Below are 18,528 nucleotides of genomic sequence, written 5' to 3' on the forward strand. Positions count from 1 at the left end.
GACTTTGAGCCTTCTTGGATGTGCACTTCTAATGTAACGCTTTGGCAGCACCCAAGGGGCTAGAATTTTCGAGCTCTACCCTTAGACTTGGCGTAGTGTCCCCATGAGTGACAGAACACTGAGCCAATCATGGCGCAACGTTACAACAGCTGACAGAATCCTAGCTTAGCTTATTTAGGTGGTAGTGACAAATGTAGTTAGTGGGGCAAAAAACTATTTCGTCAGCCACAAATTGTGCAAGTTCTCACACTTAAAAAGATGAGAGAGGCCTGTAATTTTCATCATAGGTACACTTCAACTATGACAGACAAAATGAAGGGAAAAAATCCAGAAAATCACATTGTAGGATTTTTAATGAATTTATCTGCAAATTATACCTTGTTCCACTTGTGTAATAACCTATACCGCTAAACCCTTGTGTACATATAGTATTTACATAGTAATTACACTTCTACTACTATGTTATTAATACATAAATACTACTTAGTTACATGTTAAGGTTAATGTACACTTAAGATAGTGTTACCGCAATCTCTACTTGAGGTTTAATCGTAGTTGAAAACACCATAGCAGACCGTTTTGTCACTGTAGTTATAATGGTTTACGTGATTCTGAGGTTACTTATTATCCAAATAAATTCGCAAAAATCATCCATGAATAAGCAAGTGCATATACTGGGATCAATGGGTGGAGAATCACAAAAAAGAATGTAACATAATAAATGTAATTTTATTTAAAATATGAACGGATAAGATCTACAACAGTACAATGACCACACTAACATTTACAGTAACAGCCAACAATGTAAACAGGGGAACAAAATACAATGAAAGAGCACTATCAACCTGTGGAACAATGGGATGTTCTCGCTGTCTGCCAGCCAACATGACCTCAGCACTCCTGGCAAACTGTTAACTTGAGTGTCAGTATCACTGTGATAATACATGGCAGTGGAAAGATTCAACTTGATGAGTCTAGTATGAAGCAATCATTTATGGTTATTTTCCTTGTGATGAGTAGCCTGATTTTACAAACACACCCAATTATTGATTGCATGTATACTGTGGAATGCATAATGATGTGCATGATCAAAGTCTGAGTTGGAGTTCAATTGAAAACCCCAGAATTTATTCACTTGTAATAGTTGATATAACAATAAGAATGTAGGAGTTGATTTTGAGCATTCAGTCCATGTTACTTGGTAGTGTATATACGATATCCTTTGGCAGTCCATTGAGTTTGACTGGGACACTAAACAGAGAGATATTGTTGTGTGTTCTATAAAAAGCCACCTGAAAGCAGCCGTGATTACCTTAATGAGCTTAAGGTCTTAGAAGTGTGTGAGTTTCTCTTTGCTTTAAGGTGCCATATGTGCATACTGTGGAGTTCACTAAAAGCCTATCTAATCCTTTCAGCTGCTCGTCCTCTACAAGGTACACAGACAGGGCTGCTGTTCCATAGGACACGCTGTGTTGACGTTATGCAAAGGGAATCAACAGAAAAACATGAAAACAGGTATGCGGATATGTCATTGTAGCCTATGTATGATAGGCGAGAAAATGGGACACTCAAAATGGATTTGTCCATTGGATTTGTGGATTTGTCGCTGTTTTGTGTTGGTTGAAGTATTTTTTGTAAGGATAAAGAACCTGACAGACTCAATGACTCTCTTGGGGATTGGAGCCATTTGAAAATGACAGCTGCAGCTTGTAGCTAAGGGTCTTGGCTATTATTTTCTTTCATTTGTGGAGGTTTCTTTCCTTCCGCATTTGTGGGAATTTCGCCAAGATCTTGTTCCCTCAGGATATAAACATCAATTGAGCAGCTGCAATGGGATGCTCCCCATCTAAAGGTAACAATTTTGTGGCTCATGGCACCTTTGGGAGGGGCAGGACACTACAACCAGGGGGCAAAGAGAGCATAGTGGAGTCCCAGTCTGATTGTGGAGGGAATGGAGGCTCCTCTGGAACAGGAGACACTTGGGAGAGGAGAGATGGGGAAAGGAGACTGGCTGGGCAGACCCAATCTGTTCAGAAGGAAGCACCTTCAACCCCACAGAAAAGGAGACCCTCCCTGACTGAGTTGGTTCCAGAGGGGGTCATCCTGGATAAAAAAGTGGGGACTCAAGAGACAGATAAGACAGGGCAACATGGAAAAGAGAAACAAGGAGACAAGCAAGATATGGCTGACAAAAAGGGTGGTCGAAAGCCAAAGAAAAATTGTAAAGGAGTCAAGTCAGCTAAAAAGAAAGAGAAGGAGAATAAAGCTCCCCTTGTGGAGCAGAAAGTTGACTTTCCGGAACCTTTAGTGAAAGCCCACCAGGCTGCTTATGCCTTTTTAAACCCAAGTATCAGCAAATATGAGATTCTACTGGGGCTACTGGACCAAGCAACCCAGACCCAGATGTCTGTGCAGCCAATGGTGACCTTCATGGCTATGCGCTACGAGGAAATCAACCGAGGGCTGGAGGAAATGGCAGACGAGGGTGAAAGGATTCTGAAGGACAATGGGGAGCATCTCGCCTGGCCAAGCCCAATGAAAAACCTATCCAGTTCTCCCCCTCTCAAATCTGGTTCCATCAATGCTGAGCCTCCACCAGATCTCTTGCAGCAGCTACTTCAGTATACCACTCAAAGGATGCAAAATGTGGGCCAGTCTGTGGGTGGCATTGGGGACTCTGCCTTGGAGGAGGCAGCTGAGTACTTTACCTCTGTCTCTGAGCTGCTGGAGGATAAATTAAAAGCCAAGCATGCAGCGGAGTCAAGACTGATGCAGTTGCTGACTCGTATTGAGGCTGCCTCACTTCGTAAGCCCGGACCAGAGGACTCTGGATTGTTCAGTGAGGACAGCGGAATTGGGGCTGAAAGCGAGTCACTAGCTGGGTCTGAAAGACGACTCCGTTGTGAAAGCTGTGAGTCCACTGGGTCCAACCGAACCACTCCTTACAGTCCTTTTGGCATTACTGCTAGCCCAGTCCAGCAAGGGGCACCAAGGCAAAAGTTTATTAAGAAAGTGAGCCACAGCAACTCCCTAAACTCCATAGACTCAGTGTGCACCATAATGGATAAAGGATCTGCCTCCTTAGACGATGGTGAGGAGCAGGGTGATGATGATGAGGGGGAAGAAGAGGGACAAGGTGGCAGGACGCGATCTAACGCCTCACTATCTGGTCCTAACCAGCAACCTTGTCGCCTGGTACCCAAGTGTATAGAAAACCCTCAAAATGTGGAAATGACCCTGAAAATGAAAGATGCCATAAGTGGTCGGATTCGATTTGTTCCCTCACAACGTGACAGTGCCAAAACTAAACCAACAGACAGCCCCAAGACCAGGTGCCAGTGGACAGAGGGGGGATCACCAAAAAGGCCCCAACGAGCAGCCTCTGTACGGAGGGAAATTAAAAAGACCACTGTTCCTAAAGAGCACCGTTCACAGTCTGCAGAATCCGTTCGCAGCAAAGGTCAAGATCCAACACTGATTGAACTAGAGAGGACACAGAAGGATCTTAGTCAGATGCTAGAGAGGATGAGCAAAGGCAGGACGGAGGGGAATACCAAGGCAGGTCTCACTAAACAGAACCCAGGAGATTCTGCGACGTCCCCAGCATCCAATCGTCTGTGCCCCACCCTGCAGAGGAACAACAACATTCTTCCAATCCAGGACATTTCAGGGCTTATGAAGCATGACTCTGGGGAACACAGGGCAGGCAAGGACATTGAGGAGAAAAATAAAGACAAGAAAAGCACCAAGGGACCGTTGAAAGCCACCCCACCACCTAGCCCTACATTGGGGCCATTGAAAGCCACCCCACCTCCTAGCCCTCCATTGTCACATCGTCCATGCTCAGGACTGTTTCGGGGAAGGAATTCTGTCAAAAGACTGATTGACTCCTTCAGCCAGGGGGTGGAAGAGCCCAAACAAGAGGCATCCAAAGTGTTGGGGCCTCTTAAAGGGGTTCGAAAGTGTGGTGTTCACGTTATGCCTGGAGTAGGTGACACTGAAGCCATAATGAACAGTGGGGTCAGCAGTTGTAGGACATATGATTTGGACCTTGAAAGTCTGCCACCCCCTCCTCTTGAGGTCTTGATGGACAATTCCTTTGAATGTGCACAGAGCCTCACAGTTAGCGATGTAGATGATGGGATTGCAAGTAGAGGTCGATCCCCTGTTCCCAAGAGGGCTACAGCATCTCAGAAGATGCGTGCCTCCATGCGTTCTGTGTCAGTCCTACCCAGCAGAGGCAACCTGCCCCAGGGGTCTAGCAGCATGTTTCCTGCCCGGACTGTAAGGCGGGATATCTCTGCTAGTTCCAGAGTTAGCCACGATGAGCCTCAGCTGGAGGTAGACCTTGAGACAGAGGAGGCGGCCACTCTCTACAAGCAAGCTAGAAAAATCATCCATTTGCGGCACTCCTCAGAGTCTCCTATTGAGAAAGGTCATGCTGTGCCCAAAAGGTCCTCTCCCAATCGAGCAGCATCAGGAGGGAGACAGGGAGATAACAGTCCTTCTGAGACAGTGCCTCCCACTTCAACCATCAGTAGCCAACCACCTGCCACCCCGCCTGTATCTAGAATCCGAATGCTGCCTTCCACGCCTTCAACCCCAAGTGGCTTGCATCGAAGATTACCCAGTCCCACCACCTTCAGAAAGCAGCCTACGCCCCCATCCACCAACAGCCCTCCGGCCATTCGCAAACTTCCCACCCCACCACCGCTTCAGAGAAGACTTCCAAGCCCACCTGCCTCAAGAAAAGTACTGACCCCAAACTCCAGCTCTTCTGACTCCACACATTCTTTCAAGGCACCCTCACCACCAACGTCCCCAAGGGTACAAAGATGGAAACGGGAGAACAGCAGCAAGGACTCCAGCCCAGGTGCTTCAGCTATCCCTCAGTTGATCAGTAACGCTCGCTCTGTTTTCTGCCCGGCCTCGTCCTCACTGTTTGAGGCCCAGCCTTGCCCAGTACCCTGCCCCCCCCAGGCTTGGGCCTCAATCAGTGGTAGTGTTGTCCCGCTTTCCTTGGGAAATCGTGGTAGGCTGCCTACGTCTGTGCGAGGGCCCAAGCCTTTCATCCGACGCAGCCACTCGGACAGGAGGCCCAGTCTAAGCCTGCCGTCCAGGGCACCCATCGTCTCATTTGCAGAGACTTGTGGGAGTGAGCCGGCCATCAGCATACACGGGTGAGTGTCAATGTTTCCCTCTGTCTAAATCTCTCTTTCAAAACGCAAAATACTGCTAATTAATTACCTTGCAAATTAAATACATGCCCATGATTAAGGGTGTTGCAATGTGTATTTGTTTTACAGGGGAAAGCCTCGTCACTGTCTTTGTAGTCAACACTCCCTCCCCACTGTAGCACAGTATAGGATCACTAAGAAGGAAACAATATGAACCAAGATAATTCACTGTTTTCATAATGTGATTATCATCCTCTAAATAATAATTTGTTTATATTTGTCCTGTTACAAACAAGTGTGTAATAGAATTATGTTTCTAGCATAACTGAAATATCACATTTACATAAGTATTCAGACTCTTTACTCAGTACTTTGTTGAAGCACCTTTGACAGCGATTACTCCACTCCTGCATTGTTTTGGCTGTGTTCTTAGAGTCATTGTCCTGTTGGAAGGTGCACCTTCACCCCAGTCTGAGGTCCTGAGCACTCTGTTTTCATCAAGGATCTCTCTGTATTTTGATCTTTTCCTCGATCCTGACTAGTCTCTCAGTCCCTGCCACTGAAAAACATCCCCACAGCATGATGCTGCCACCACCATGCTTCACCGTAGGGATGGTGCCAGGGTTCCTCCAGACGTGACGGTGTCATTCAGGCCAAAAGCTTCCATCTTGGTTTCATCAGATCAGAGAATCTTGTTTCCCATGGTCTGAGATTCCTTTAGTTGCCTTTAGGCAAGCTCCAAGAGGCCTGTCATGTGCCTTTTACTGAGGTGTGGCTTCCGTCTGATCACTCTACCATAAAGGCCTGATTGGTGAAGTGATCTATGCCTCGTACTCCAGTCTCCTTTTCAGCTCATTTAACACCTGATTTAATTCACAAAAGGCAATGTAGGGCTAGGAGGTGGGGTGGCTTTCAATGGCTCCTTGTCTTTGTTATTTAACTGTGTAAAAACGTACCATGTACAGTATGTAAAATCTGTGTAAAATGTAACAAAAATCCTGTAATAACAGAAATGTAAAAAATAAGTTCATTTTGTCCCTGAATGGGCAAAAAAAAGGCAGATGACATCACAAATTCTCATCAGACCAAGTCCCTGAATGCCCTACTTTTTGAAGTTTGCAGTAGTCTAAAAAAAAAATGTTTTGCTCAAAACGTTTTTTTTTACCCTTTAGTGTGTGTACTTTACTGTATACTTGGGATATCGCTTTTCAACAGGAAAAAAAATCACCGAAGGACGTCTTTAAGTCAGTTAATTTTGTGCATGTTAAAGAAGTTAAAAGATTTCCACCTTTATTGTATCTCATACCTGAAGTTAAACATATGATTAGAGAAAGTATTTAATCATTGCAATGGTATTTCAAAGTGCAGCCTTGACTCTTTTTGTGAATTCAGTCAAAAAATAATAATAGAGGGCTAATTTAATGGATTAAGACACTATGAGCACATCATTATTTATTTTTCCTGACTCCTACTGGTTTCGTTGAGCTATGAGAAGAAATTATGGTTGAAGATTATACATAAAATGTCTGCTTGAAAGATAAAGAGAGGGTGAGAGGGCAGGGTGAAATAAGGTCAAGGAGAGGAGGGGAGCTTTGTATTAAAAATGGAAGAGCCGTAAGGAGATTACAGCAGATACAAAACTGATGCTAAATATAAAATAGCATTACAAAATAATTCAAGTACCCTGACCGTGCCTTTTTTAATTACAATGTATTTGACGGTATTTCTGTGTTGTTTTATTCTGATCTTGCCACTGGGAAATCATAACACTGGGTTTTTGTATGCCGTCTATTTGTCTCCATGTAGACTATAGTAGGCAAAACTAGCTAATCACTAATGCATTACTTCTCTATGACTCACGGTAGCTTCTTTTAGCCGGTGCTAACTGGTTGATGACACACCTGTCCCATTTCTCTAATCCTCAAAACCACTTCTTCGCTTTACTCCCATAGGCTGGAGGACGAGCCAAGCAGAGAAGACGAGTCGTGGGACAGCAAATCAGATTTCAGAGAGAATGCCCACTCTGCTTCGCACCCGGACCTGTGCATTGTGGGTCAGGGCCTTACATTATGAATAAGGGGCCTGGTTGGTATAAGACCAAGTCAGATTACAGATAAACAGAGGATTTAAGATTTTGTTTACACTGGGAAGAGAGCAAGTGCTAATTCAAGAAAGCTTCTTTACCGGGTGGTACCACTACCTACTCCTCCCTTTAATTTTCTTCAGAGACGCTTTTTCTATTACGTTCTTTTCGATGCGGTTTGTTTGTGTGTGTGTTTGTATGTGAACGTGCAAAATAAGAATACAATTTATACAAGCACTTTTATGATTGATCAATTTGCTCCACAAACAGTACACATAATACATAATGTACAGTTCCTTTCAGACATACAGTACATGGTCACTGAAAGATAAATGTTTTGCCTTTGATACAGTTTTTTTTAAACACGGAATAAGACTATTTAATTTGCACTTAAGGACGGTGTGCATAATTTACATACATTTGGTTATTATTAACTATAAAGTGTGATTATCAAACAAAATTACAATAAAGGAAATAAGGAATATGAAATATGTGTAATCATAGCCACCTATTTGAGATGTATTTTCAGTTGGGGAAATGTTTTATAAACTCTTTGTGACATATTTACATTAACAAATGTTGATCTCCATGTTTCCTATTTTGGTTTGTCAATGTATTTCTGTTGTTTTTTAACCTTCATTGTTTCCCTATACAAATGTTCACACATGCACAACTTTGATGTTGGACTCAAATCAATACTATAGGCTGGAATTCAAACCCATACTGTAATGCATTTCATTTTCACAGAAAAAAATCAACTTGTTATTGCTTTTCTCAGAACATTTCAGTCACATTCACATATTCAGAAAACAATTGTGTGGCAGATATCTTACTTAGCTATCATGCAAATGAGAATTGGGACAATTATTTTTAATCCTAAAAGAAGCCCAATAAAATTAAGCAGAGGCTGTGGATCTGTATATGAAACCATCCTGTCCTGTCCCTGGATACCTTTTCCCCAGAGCTGAAGATCCAAATCACGTTTTGTACATGTGTTTCTATGCCACTACTTTACAAACACATTTTTGTGGTCATCCTCCCTTAACATTTCTTCACTATTAATCATGAATGATAATTCTTCAAGTTTTACCGTTGTCAAGTCCATTCAGCATCTGCATGCCAACCATTTGAATGGGGATATGCATTTATACTGAACAAAAATATAAATGCAACATGTAAGTGTTGGTCCCATGTTTCATGAGCTGAAATAAAAGATGCCAGAAATGTTCCATAACACACAAAAAGCTTATTTCTCTCAGATTTTGTGCAGACATTCCATCACATCCCTGTTAGTGAGCTTTTCGCCTTTGAATCCATCCACCTGACAGGTGTGGCATATCAAAAAGCTGATTCAACAGCATGATCATTACACAAGTGTACCTTTTCTTTTTCTTTTTTTTTTAACCAGGTAGACTAGTTGAGAACAAGTTCTCATTTGCAACTGCGACCTGGCCAAGATAAAGCATAGCAGTGTGAACAGACAACACAGAGTTACACATGGAGTAAACAATTAACAAGTCAATAACACAGTAGAAAAAGAGAGAGTCTATATACATTGTGTGCAAAAGGCATGAGGTAGGCGAATAATTACAATTTTGCAGATTAACACTAGAGTGATAAATGATCAGATGGTCATATGCAGGTAGAGATACTGGTGTGCAAAAGAGCAGAAAAGTAAATTAATATAAACGGTATTGGGATGAGGTAGGTAAAAATGGGTGGGCTATTTACCGATAGACTATGTACAGCTGCAGCGATCGGTTAGCTGCTCAGATAGCAGATGTTTGAAGTTGGCGAGGGAGATAAGTCTCCAACTTCAGCGATTTTTGCAATTCGTTCCAGTCAAAGGCAGCAGAGAACTGGAACGTAAGGCGGCCAAATGAGGTGTTGGCTTTAGGGATGATCAGTGAGATACACCTGCTGGTGCGCGTGCTTCGTGTGGGTGTTGCCATCGTGACCAGTGAACTGAGATAAGGCGGAGCTTTACCTAGCATGGACTTGTAGATGACCTGGAGCCAGTGGGTCTGGCGACGAATATGTAGCGAGGGCCAGCCGACTAGAGCATACAGGTCGCAGTGGTGGGTGGTATAAGGTGCTTTAGTAACAAAACGGATGGCATTGTGATAAACTGCATCCAGTTTGCTGAGTAGAGTATTGGAAGCTATTTTGTAGATGACGTCGCCGAAGTCGAGGATCGGTAGGATAGTCAGTTTTATTAGGGTAAGTTTGGCGGTGTGAGTGAAGGAGGCTTTGTTGCGGAATAGAAAGCCGACTCTAGATTTGATTTTAGATTGGAGATGTTTGATATGAGTCTGGAAGGAGAGTTTACAGTCTAGCCAGACACCTAGGTACTTATACGTGTCCACATGTGCTAGTCGGACGTGCGGGGGCAGGCAGCGAACGGTTGAAAAGCATGCATTTGGTTTTACTAGCGTTTAAGAGCAGTTGGAGGCCACGGAAGGAGTGTTGTATGGCATTGAAGCTCGTTTGGAGGTTAGATAGCAGTGTCCAAGGACGGGCCGGAGTATACAGAATGGTGTCGTCTGCGTAGAGGTGGATCAGGGAAGAGCAACATCATTGATATATACAGAGAAAAGAGTCTGCCCGAGAATTGAACCCTGTGGCACCCCCATAGAGACTGCCAGAGGACCGGACAGCATGCCCTCCGATTTGACACACTGAACTCTGTCTGTAGTAGTTGGTGAACCAGCCAAGGCAGTCAACAGAAAAACCGAGGCTACCGAGGCTACTGAGTCTGCGGATAAGAATATGGTGCTGGGGACAATAAATGGCCACTAAAATACACATTTTTATCACACAACACAAAGACATCTCAAGATTTGAGGGAGCGTGCAATTGGCATGCTGACTGCAGCGATGTCCACCAGAGCTGTTGCCAGATAATTTCATGTTAATTTCTCTACCATAAGCGTTGTTTTAGAAAATTTGGCAGTACATCCAAACGGCCTCACAACCGCAAACCATGTGTTACCACGCCAGCCTGGGACCTACACATCTGGCTTCTTCACCTGCGGGATCGTCTGAGACCAGCCACCTGGACAGCTGACAAAACTGTGGGTTTGCACAACCTCTCGAAAAACATCTCAGAGAAGCTCATCTGTGTGCTCATTGTCCTCACCAGGGTCTTGCCCTGACTGCAGTTTGGCGACGTCATCTTCAGTGAGCAAATGCTCACCTCATGGATTAATCCGGGTTTCAACTGTACCGGGCAGATGGCGTTGTGTGGGCGAGCAGTTTGCTGATGTCAATGTTATGAACAGAGTGCCACATGGTGGCGGTGGGGTTATGGTTATGGGCATTTATGGATGGCAATTTGAATGCACAGATGCCTGTGATGAGATCCGAAGGCCCATTGTCATGCCATTCATCTGCTGCCATCACCTCATCTTTCAGCATAATAATGCATAGCCCCGTGTTGTAAGGATCTGTACACAATTCCTGGAAGCTGAAAATGTCCCAGTTCTTCCATGGCCTGTGCACTCACCAGACACGTCACCCATTGAGCACATTTGGGATGCTCTGGATCGACTTGTACGTCAGCGTGTTCCATTTCCCACCAATATCCATAAATTTAACACAGCCGGAGGAGGACTGTCTGATCAACAACCTGGTCCACTCTATGTGAAGTAGATGTGTTGCGCTGCATGAGGAAAATGCTTCTATACTACTAGCTACTAACTGCTTTTCTGATCCACGCCCCTACCCTTTTTTGTATCTGTGGCCAACAGATGCATATCTGTATTCCCAGTCAAATCAAATGTTATTGGTCACATACACATGGTTAGCAGATTGCGAGTGGAGCTAAATGCTTGTGCTTCTAGTTCCAACAGTGTAGCAATATCTAACAAGTAATCTATCAATTCCACAACAACTACCTAATACAAACAAATCTAAGTAAAGGGATGGAATAAGAATATGTACATATGTATATGGATGAGCAATGACCGTCTGCCGTAGGCAAGATGCAATAGATGGTATAAAATAAAATACAGTATATATGTACATATTGATGAGAAATGCAAGTTAAGTAAATATTATTAAAGTGGCATTAATAACTTTACTTGTGATCGATTGTTAGAGTGGCCAATGATTTCAAGCCTGTATATAGGTTAGTGATGGCTGTTTAACAGTCTGATGGCCTTAAGATAGAAGCTATTTTTCAGTTTCTAGATCCCAGCTTTGATGCACTTGTACTGACCTTGCCTTCTGGATGGTAGCGCGGTGAACAGGCAGTGGCTCGGATGGTTGTTGTCCTTGATGATCTTTTTGGCCTTCCTGTGACATCTGGTGCTGTAGGTGTCCTGGGGGGGGTCCCTCGCCTGGATAGAGATGGCAGCTTCGCTTCTAGTCCTTAGGAAACTGCAGTATTTTGTTTTTTTATGTATTGTTTCTTACATGGTTAGCCCAGAAAACCTTAAGTGTTATTAGATACAGCCCGGAAGAACTATTGGATATCAGAGAGACATCAACTTACCAGCACGACGACCAGGAATACAACTTTCCCAAAGCGGATCCTTTGTCTGCACCTCCCAGGCCAACCCAAAACAATGCCGTCGGAGGAGAGGTGCTGGAGCGGTCTTCTAGTGAGGCTTCGGATGCGAGCACACCACCCACCGCTTCTGAGTATATTACTCGCTCATGTCAGGTCCCTAGTTAACATCATCAACGAAATTAGGGCAAGAGTTGCTTTCCAGAGAGATCCTGAATTTGAACATACTCTTTCATGTAGACATGGCTAGCTGGGGACATGCTGTCGGAGTCCATAGAGCCAATGGGATGTTCAGTGCATTGGGCGAGAAGAACAGACATCTCTCCGGTAAGAAGAACGGAGGGGGTGTATGTTTCATGATTAACAACTCATGGTGTAATTTTAACATACAACAACTCAATACCTTTTGTTCACCGGACCTAAAATTCCTCACAATCAAATGTTGACCGTATTATCTCCCCAAGAGGACTCTCCTCGGTTATCATCAAAGCCGTGGATAACCCCCCGCAAGCGGATACCAAGACTGCCATCAAGGAACCTAAGTGGACTTTATACAAACTGGAAACCATATATCCTGAGGCTGCATTTATTGTAGCTGGGGATTTTAACAAAGGTAATTTGAGAACAAGGCTACCTAAATTCGATCAGCATATTGATTGCAGTACACGAGCAAGTTACACGCTCTACCACTGCTACTCCTAACTTCAGTGATGCATACAGACCTTCCTCCGCCTATAGGCTGAAACTAAAACAGGAGCACCCATGCATAGGTCTATCCAACGCTGGTCTGACCAATCGGATTCCATGCTTCAAGATTGCTTCGATCACGTGGACTGGGATATGTTCTGGATAGCACATTGACATATACAGTGTCTTGCGAAAGTATTCGGCCCCCTTGAACTTTGCGACCTTTTGCCACATTTCAGGCTTCAAACATAAAGATATAAAACTGTATTTTTTTGTGGAGAATCTACAACAAGTGGGACACAATCATGAAGTAGAACGACATTTATTGGATATTTAAAACTTTTTTAGCAAATCAAAAACTGAAAAATTGGGCGTGCAAAATTATATTCAGCCCCTTTACTTTCAGTGCAGCAAACTCTCTCCAGAAGTTCAGTGAGGATCTCTGAATGATCCAATGTTGACCTAAATGGCGAATTATGATAAATACAATCCACAATGTGCAAAACTGATAGAGACATAGCCCAAGCGACTTACAGCTGTAATCGCAGCAAAAGGTGGCGCTACAAAGTATTAACTTAAGGGGGCTAAATAATTTTGCACGCCCAATTTTTCAGTTTTTGATTTGTTCAAAAAGTTTGAAATATCCAATAAATGTCGTTCCACTTGTTGATTCTTCACAAAAAATACAGTTTTATATCTTTATGTTTGATGCCTGAAATGTGGCAAAAGGTCGCAAACTTCAAGGGGTCCGAATACTTTCGCAAGGCACTGTATGCTGACTCAATGAGCAAATTCATAAGGAAGTGTATAGGATATGTTGTACCCACTGTGACTATTAAAACCTTCCCTAACCAGAAACCGTGGATTGATGGCAGCATTCGCGCAAAACTGAAAGCATGTACCACCGCATTTAATCATGACCAGGCGACTGGAAACCTGGCCGAATACAAACAGTGTGGTTATTCCCTCCACAAGGGTCTAACAAGCAAAACGTCAGTATAGTGACAAAGTGGAGTTGCAATTAAGAGGCTCAAACACAAGACGTATGTGGCAGGTTCTACAGACAATCACGGATTACACAAAGAAAACCAACCCAGTCACGGACATTGACGTCTTACTTCCAGACAAATGAAACTTCTTTGAACTTTGAGGACAATACAGTGCCACCGACACGAATACAGTGCCACCGACAAGGCCCGCTACCAAAGACTGTGGGCTCTCCTTCTCCATGGCCGAAGTGAGTAAAACATTTAAACGTGCCGTCTGGGCCGGCATCCCTAGCCGCATCCTCAGAGCATGCACAGACCAGCTCGCTGTGTTTAAAAACATATTCCTTCAATCCCTATCCCAGTCTGCTGTCCCCACATGCTTCAAGATGGCCACCATTGTTCCTGTTCCCAAGAAAGCTAAGGTAACTGAACTAAATGACTTGACTATTGAATCCAGCCACAAGGTCTGATTTCGAAAATGCTTTACACCGAAAGCTCCACAAACGATTATGTTAGGTCACCAGGTTTTTACCCATTCGTCCTTCTCCTGGGTCCATTTCTCCATTAAGCGCTGTTCCTCCCAATCACGCTGCTTGGACCTTTTATGGTGGGTTGTTCTGTCATGTTCGTCATAGTGAGGAGACCAAAGCGCAGCGTGATGTGAATACATCTTTCGAATGAAAAAAACACTAAGTACACTGACTAACTAACTAACTAACTAACTAACTAACTAACTAACTAGCTAACTAACTAGCTAACTAACTAACTAGACGACCATGAATGCTATCAAAACACTGTGCTAACATGCAAAGTAACATAGACAATAACCCACGAAATACCCCAAAAAGATGGCTGCCTAAATATGGTTCCCAATCAGAGACAACGATAAACAGCTTTCTCTAATTGAGAACCAATCTAGGCAACCATAGACATACATCAAATCAAATCAAATGTATTTATATAGCCCTTCGTACATCAGCTGATATCTCAAAGTGCTGTACAGAAACCCAGCCTAAAACCCCAAACTGCAAGCAATGCAGGTGTAGAAGCACTGTGGCTAGGAAAAACTCCCTAGAAAGGCCAAAACCTAGGAAGAAACCTAGAGAGGAACCAGGCTATGTGGGGTGGCCAGTCCTCTTCTGGCTGTGCCGGGTGGAGATTATAACAGAACATGGCCAAGATGTTCAAATGTTCATAAATGACCAGCATGGTCGAATAATAATAAGGCAGAACAGTTTAAACTGGAGCAGCAGCACAGTCAGGTGGACTGGGGACAGCAAGGAGTCATCATGTCAGGTCGTCCTGGGGCACGGTCCTTGGGCTCAGGTCCTCCGAGAGAGAGAAAGAAAGAGAGAATTAGAGAGAGCATATGTGGGGTGGCCAGTCCTCTTCTGGCTGTGCCGGGTGGAGATTATAACAGAACATGGCCAAGATGTTCAAATGTTCATAAATGACCAGCATGGTCAAATAATAGTAAGGCAGAACAGTTGAAACTGGAGCAGCAGCATGGCCAGGTGGACTGGGGACAGCAAGGAGTCATCATGTCAGGTAGTCCTGGGGCATGGTCCTAGGGCTCAGGTCAGTTGAAACTGGAGCAGCAGCATGGCCAGGTGGACTGGGGACAGCAAGGAGTCATCATGTCAGGTAGTCCTGGGGCATGGTCCTATGGCTCAGGTCCTCCGAGAGAGAGAAAGAGAGAAGGAGAGAATTAGAGAACGCACACTTAGATTCACACAGGACACCGAATAGGACAGGAGAAGTACTCCAGATATAACAAACTGACCCTAGCCCCCCGACACAAACTACTGCAGCATAAATAATGGAGGCTGAGACAGGAGGGGTCAGGAGACACTGTGGCCCCATCCGAGGACACCCCCGGACAGGGCCAAACAGGAAGGATATAACCCCACCCACTTTGCCAAAGCACAGCCCCCACACCACTAGAGGGATATCTACAACCACCAACTTACCATCCTGAGACAAGGCCGAGTATAGCCCACAAAGATCTCCGCCACGGCACAACCCAAGGGGGGGGCGCCAACCCAGACAGGATGACCACAACAGTTAATCAACCCACTCAGGTGACGCACCCCCTGCAGGGACGGCATGAGAGAGCCCCAGTAAGCCAGTGACTCAGCCCCTGTAATAGGGTTAGAGGCAGAGAATCCCAGTGGAAAGAGGGGAACCGGCCAGGCAGAGACAGCAAGGGCGGTTCGTTGCTCCAGAGCCTTTCCGTTCACCTTCCCACTCCTGGGCCAGACTACACTCAATCATATGACCCACTGAAGAGATGAGTCTTCAGTAAAGACTTAAAGGTTGAGACCGAGTTTGCGTCTCTGACATGGGTAGGCAGACCGTTCCATAAAAATGGAGCTCTAGATGAGAAAGCCCTGCCTTCAGCTGTTTGCTTAGAAATTCTAGGGACAATTAGGAGGCCTGCGTCTTGTGACCGTAGCGTACGTGTAGGTATGTACGGCAGGACCAAATCAGAGAGATAGGTAGGAGCAAGCCCATGTAATGCTTTGTAGGTTAGCAGTAAAACCTTGAAATCAGCCCTTGCTTTGACAGGAAGCCAGTGTAGAGAGGCTAGCACTGGAGTAATATGATCAAAATTGTTGGTTCTAGTCAGGATTCTAGCAGCCGTATTTAGCACTAACTGAAGTTTATTTAGTGCTTTATCCAGGTAGCCGGAAAGTAGAGCATTGCAGTAGTCTAACCGAGAAGTGACAAAAAGCATGGATTAATTTTTCTGCATCATTTTTGGACAGAAAGTTTCTGATTTTTGCAATATTACGTAGATGGAAAAAAGCTGTCCTCGAAATGGTCTTGATATGTTCTTCAAAAGAGAGATCAGGGTCCAGAGTATCGCCGAGGTCCTTCACAGTTTTATTTGAGACGACTGTACAACCATTAAGATTAATTGTCAGATTCAACAGAAGATCTCTTTGTTTCTTGGGACCTAGAACAAGCATCTCTGTTTTGTCTGAGTTTAATAGTAGAAAGTTTGCAGCCATCCACTTCCTTATGTCTGAAACACATGCTTCTAGCGAGGGCAATTTTGGGGCTTCACCATGTTTCATTGAAATGTACAGCTGTGTGTCATCCGCATAGCAGTGAAAGTTTACATTATGTTTTCGAATAACATCCCCAAGAGGTAAAATGTATAGTGAAAACAATAGTGGTCCTAAAACGGAAGCTTGAGGAACACCGAAATTTACAGTTGATTTGTCAGAGGACAAACCATTCACAGAGACAAACTGATATCTTTCCGACAGATAAGATCTAAACCAGGCCAGAACATGTCCGTGTAGACCAATTTGGGTTTCCAGTCTCTCCAAAAGAATGTGGTGATCGATGGTATCAAAAGCAGCACTATACATAAACACCTATATGGTAAACAACCCCATAAACCTACAAAACCCCTAGACAGTACAAAACCACATACATCTCCCATGTCACACCCTGACCTAACCAAAATATATAAAGAAAACAATGAATACTCAGGTCAGGGCGTGACAGGTATTCTGTTCAAGTTTGAATCTCCAATGATGGCAATCTTTTTGTGAGATTTTATTTTCCAATCAAACTTCTCTGTTTGTCAAGTCTTTTCTAGTTGGCTGGTAAAAGAATGGGGGGGGTGGCTGGGGATGTTGGGGTAGAGTGTCTGGGTGAAGGCAGAGGGGAGAGTCTCACAGTGGGCTCTGAAAGAACCCTATTTTTTGGAGACAGACTAAGTTGGGTGGGTAAGAGGCATCTGGTGTGTCGAGAGGTTAGGGAAGGTTCAGACATGAAACTGTTGGGATTGATTTTTCCTTTGTTTTCTCCCATAACCACAACTTTTTCCACCTTTACACCTTTCACTGTAATCACCACCTCAGAGGGGTTTTAGGTTGAGCCTCTATGGGAACAAAAGTCGAGATGTTATTGTCTGAGCTAGAAAGGTCAGACATGTTTCGATCAGAATGAATGGCTACATAACTAATAATTGGTGTTTGGGGTGGTTGTGTGGTCTCCAGGGCCAGTCAATGTGGGGGCATTCCGGTTGTAAAGTTGACTGCCGGGTCCACCTGCGCCTGGACCGTAATGGTCTTAGTCTGGGCTGTGGTGTGTTTTGCCTGCACCATGGTGGACTGGAGAGTTGGAAATTCCTCCAAAATATATCACAAATTCATTAGGGTCAGGTAGTAGGGAGGTAATAAACTGGGGGTAGGCAAGGGGACCTCTAATAGGAGTTGGGGAAGGTAAGGGTGGCATGTTATCTAAGGCCTTAGTCAGTGTTGAAGCTAAGGGTATGGTAACAGTGCCCGTTGAGAACCTAGAGGACCAAGGCGGGTTGAGTGAGCCTGGAGGCCAGAGTGGATGGTAGTGTCTGGGTTAAGGCATGTGGGGAGGACCATGAATTTTAAGTTGGTAGGCTGGTCTCTACTCTGGCTTGTGGAGGGGACCATGAGGCTGGAGTAGGTGGTCTGGCCTGTACTAAAGCTTGGTTATTTTCAGTCTCAGGGGTTGTGATAGGAGGAAGGGAATGGTGCTTGGTTGATAACGCTAAAGCAATAGTGGATAGTGAGTCCTCTTAACAGTGACTGCACTATGGGGACTGTACTGTCACATCAATTATGATTATTCCTGTGTTGGGTCCAACGTACTTCTGTCTGAAAGGCGCCATTGTTGAACGGGAAGGCTGTAGGGCAGGTATTCCCAAACTGGGGTTAGGGTTAACCCTAACTCTCAGGGGTACGCGCAATGCCGTCGGGGGTATAGCAAATAAAAATGTGATACACATTTGTTTTTTAAATAATTGTCAGGTATATAGTTGAGTGGTAACGCAAGTGCAAGCAGTTGCTCCCGACGCTACTTGGGTACACTGCAGCATCCACCCAAAGGCTCTTGCTGCCAAGGGAATGCCTGACAGCTTGAAAGACGTTTTGGACACTACAGTGAAAATGGTTAACTTTGTTAAAGCAAGGCCCCTGAACTCATGTAATTTCTGCACTATACAATGATATGAGCAGCGACCATGTAACTTTTACAACATGCAGGGGTGCGCTCGTTATCAAGGGGCAAAGTATTGACAAATGTTTTG

The 18,528-nt window shown here is 44.4% G+C and overlaps 1 protein-coding gene across 1 annotated transcript; it reads left to right on the forward strand.

Moving 5' to 3' along the window:
* Window positions 1–1,439: 1,439 nt before the first annotated feature.
* Window positions 1,440–8,489, forward strand: pcare1 (photoreceptor cilium actin regulator 1). The gene is made up of 2 exons (XM_046349937.1): window positions 1,440–5,180; window positions 7,130–8,489. The coding sequence occupies exons 1-2, from the start codon at window positions 1,831–1,833 to the stop codon at window positions 7,248–7,250; spliced, it is 3,471 nt and encodes a 1,156-aa protein (XP_046205893.1). The 5' UTR covers window positions 1,440–1,830; the 3' UTR covers window positions 7,251–8,489.
* Window positions 8,490–18,528: the final 10,039 nt, after the last annotated feature.

The sequence above is a fragment of the Oncorhynchus gorbuscha genome, linkage group LG05 (genome assembly GCF_021184085.1).
Source record: "Oncorhynchus gorbuscha isolate QuinsamMale2020 ecotype Even-year linkage group LG05, OgorEven_v1.0, whole genome shotgun sequence".
NCBI classification, from domain to species: domain Eukaryota; kingdom Metazoa; phylum Chordata; class Actinopteri; order Salmoniformes; family Salmonidae; genus Oncorhynchus; species Oncorhynchus gorbuscha.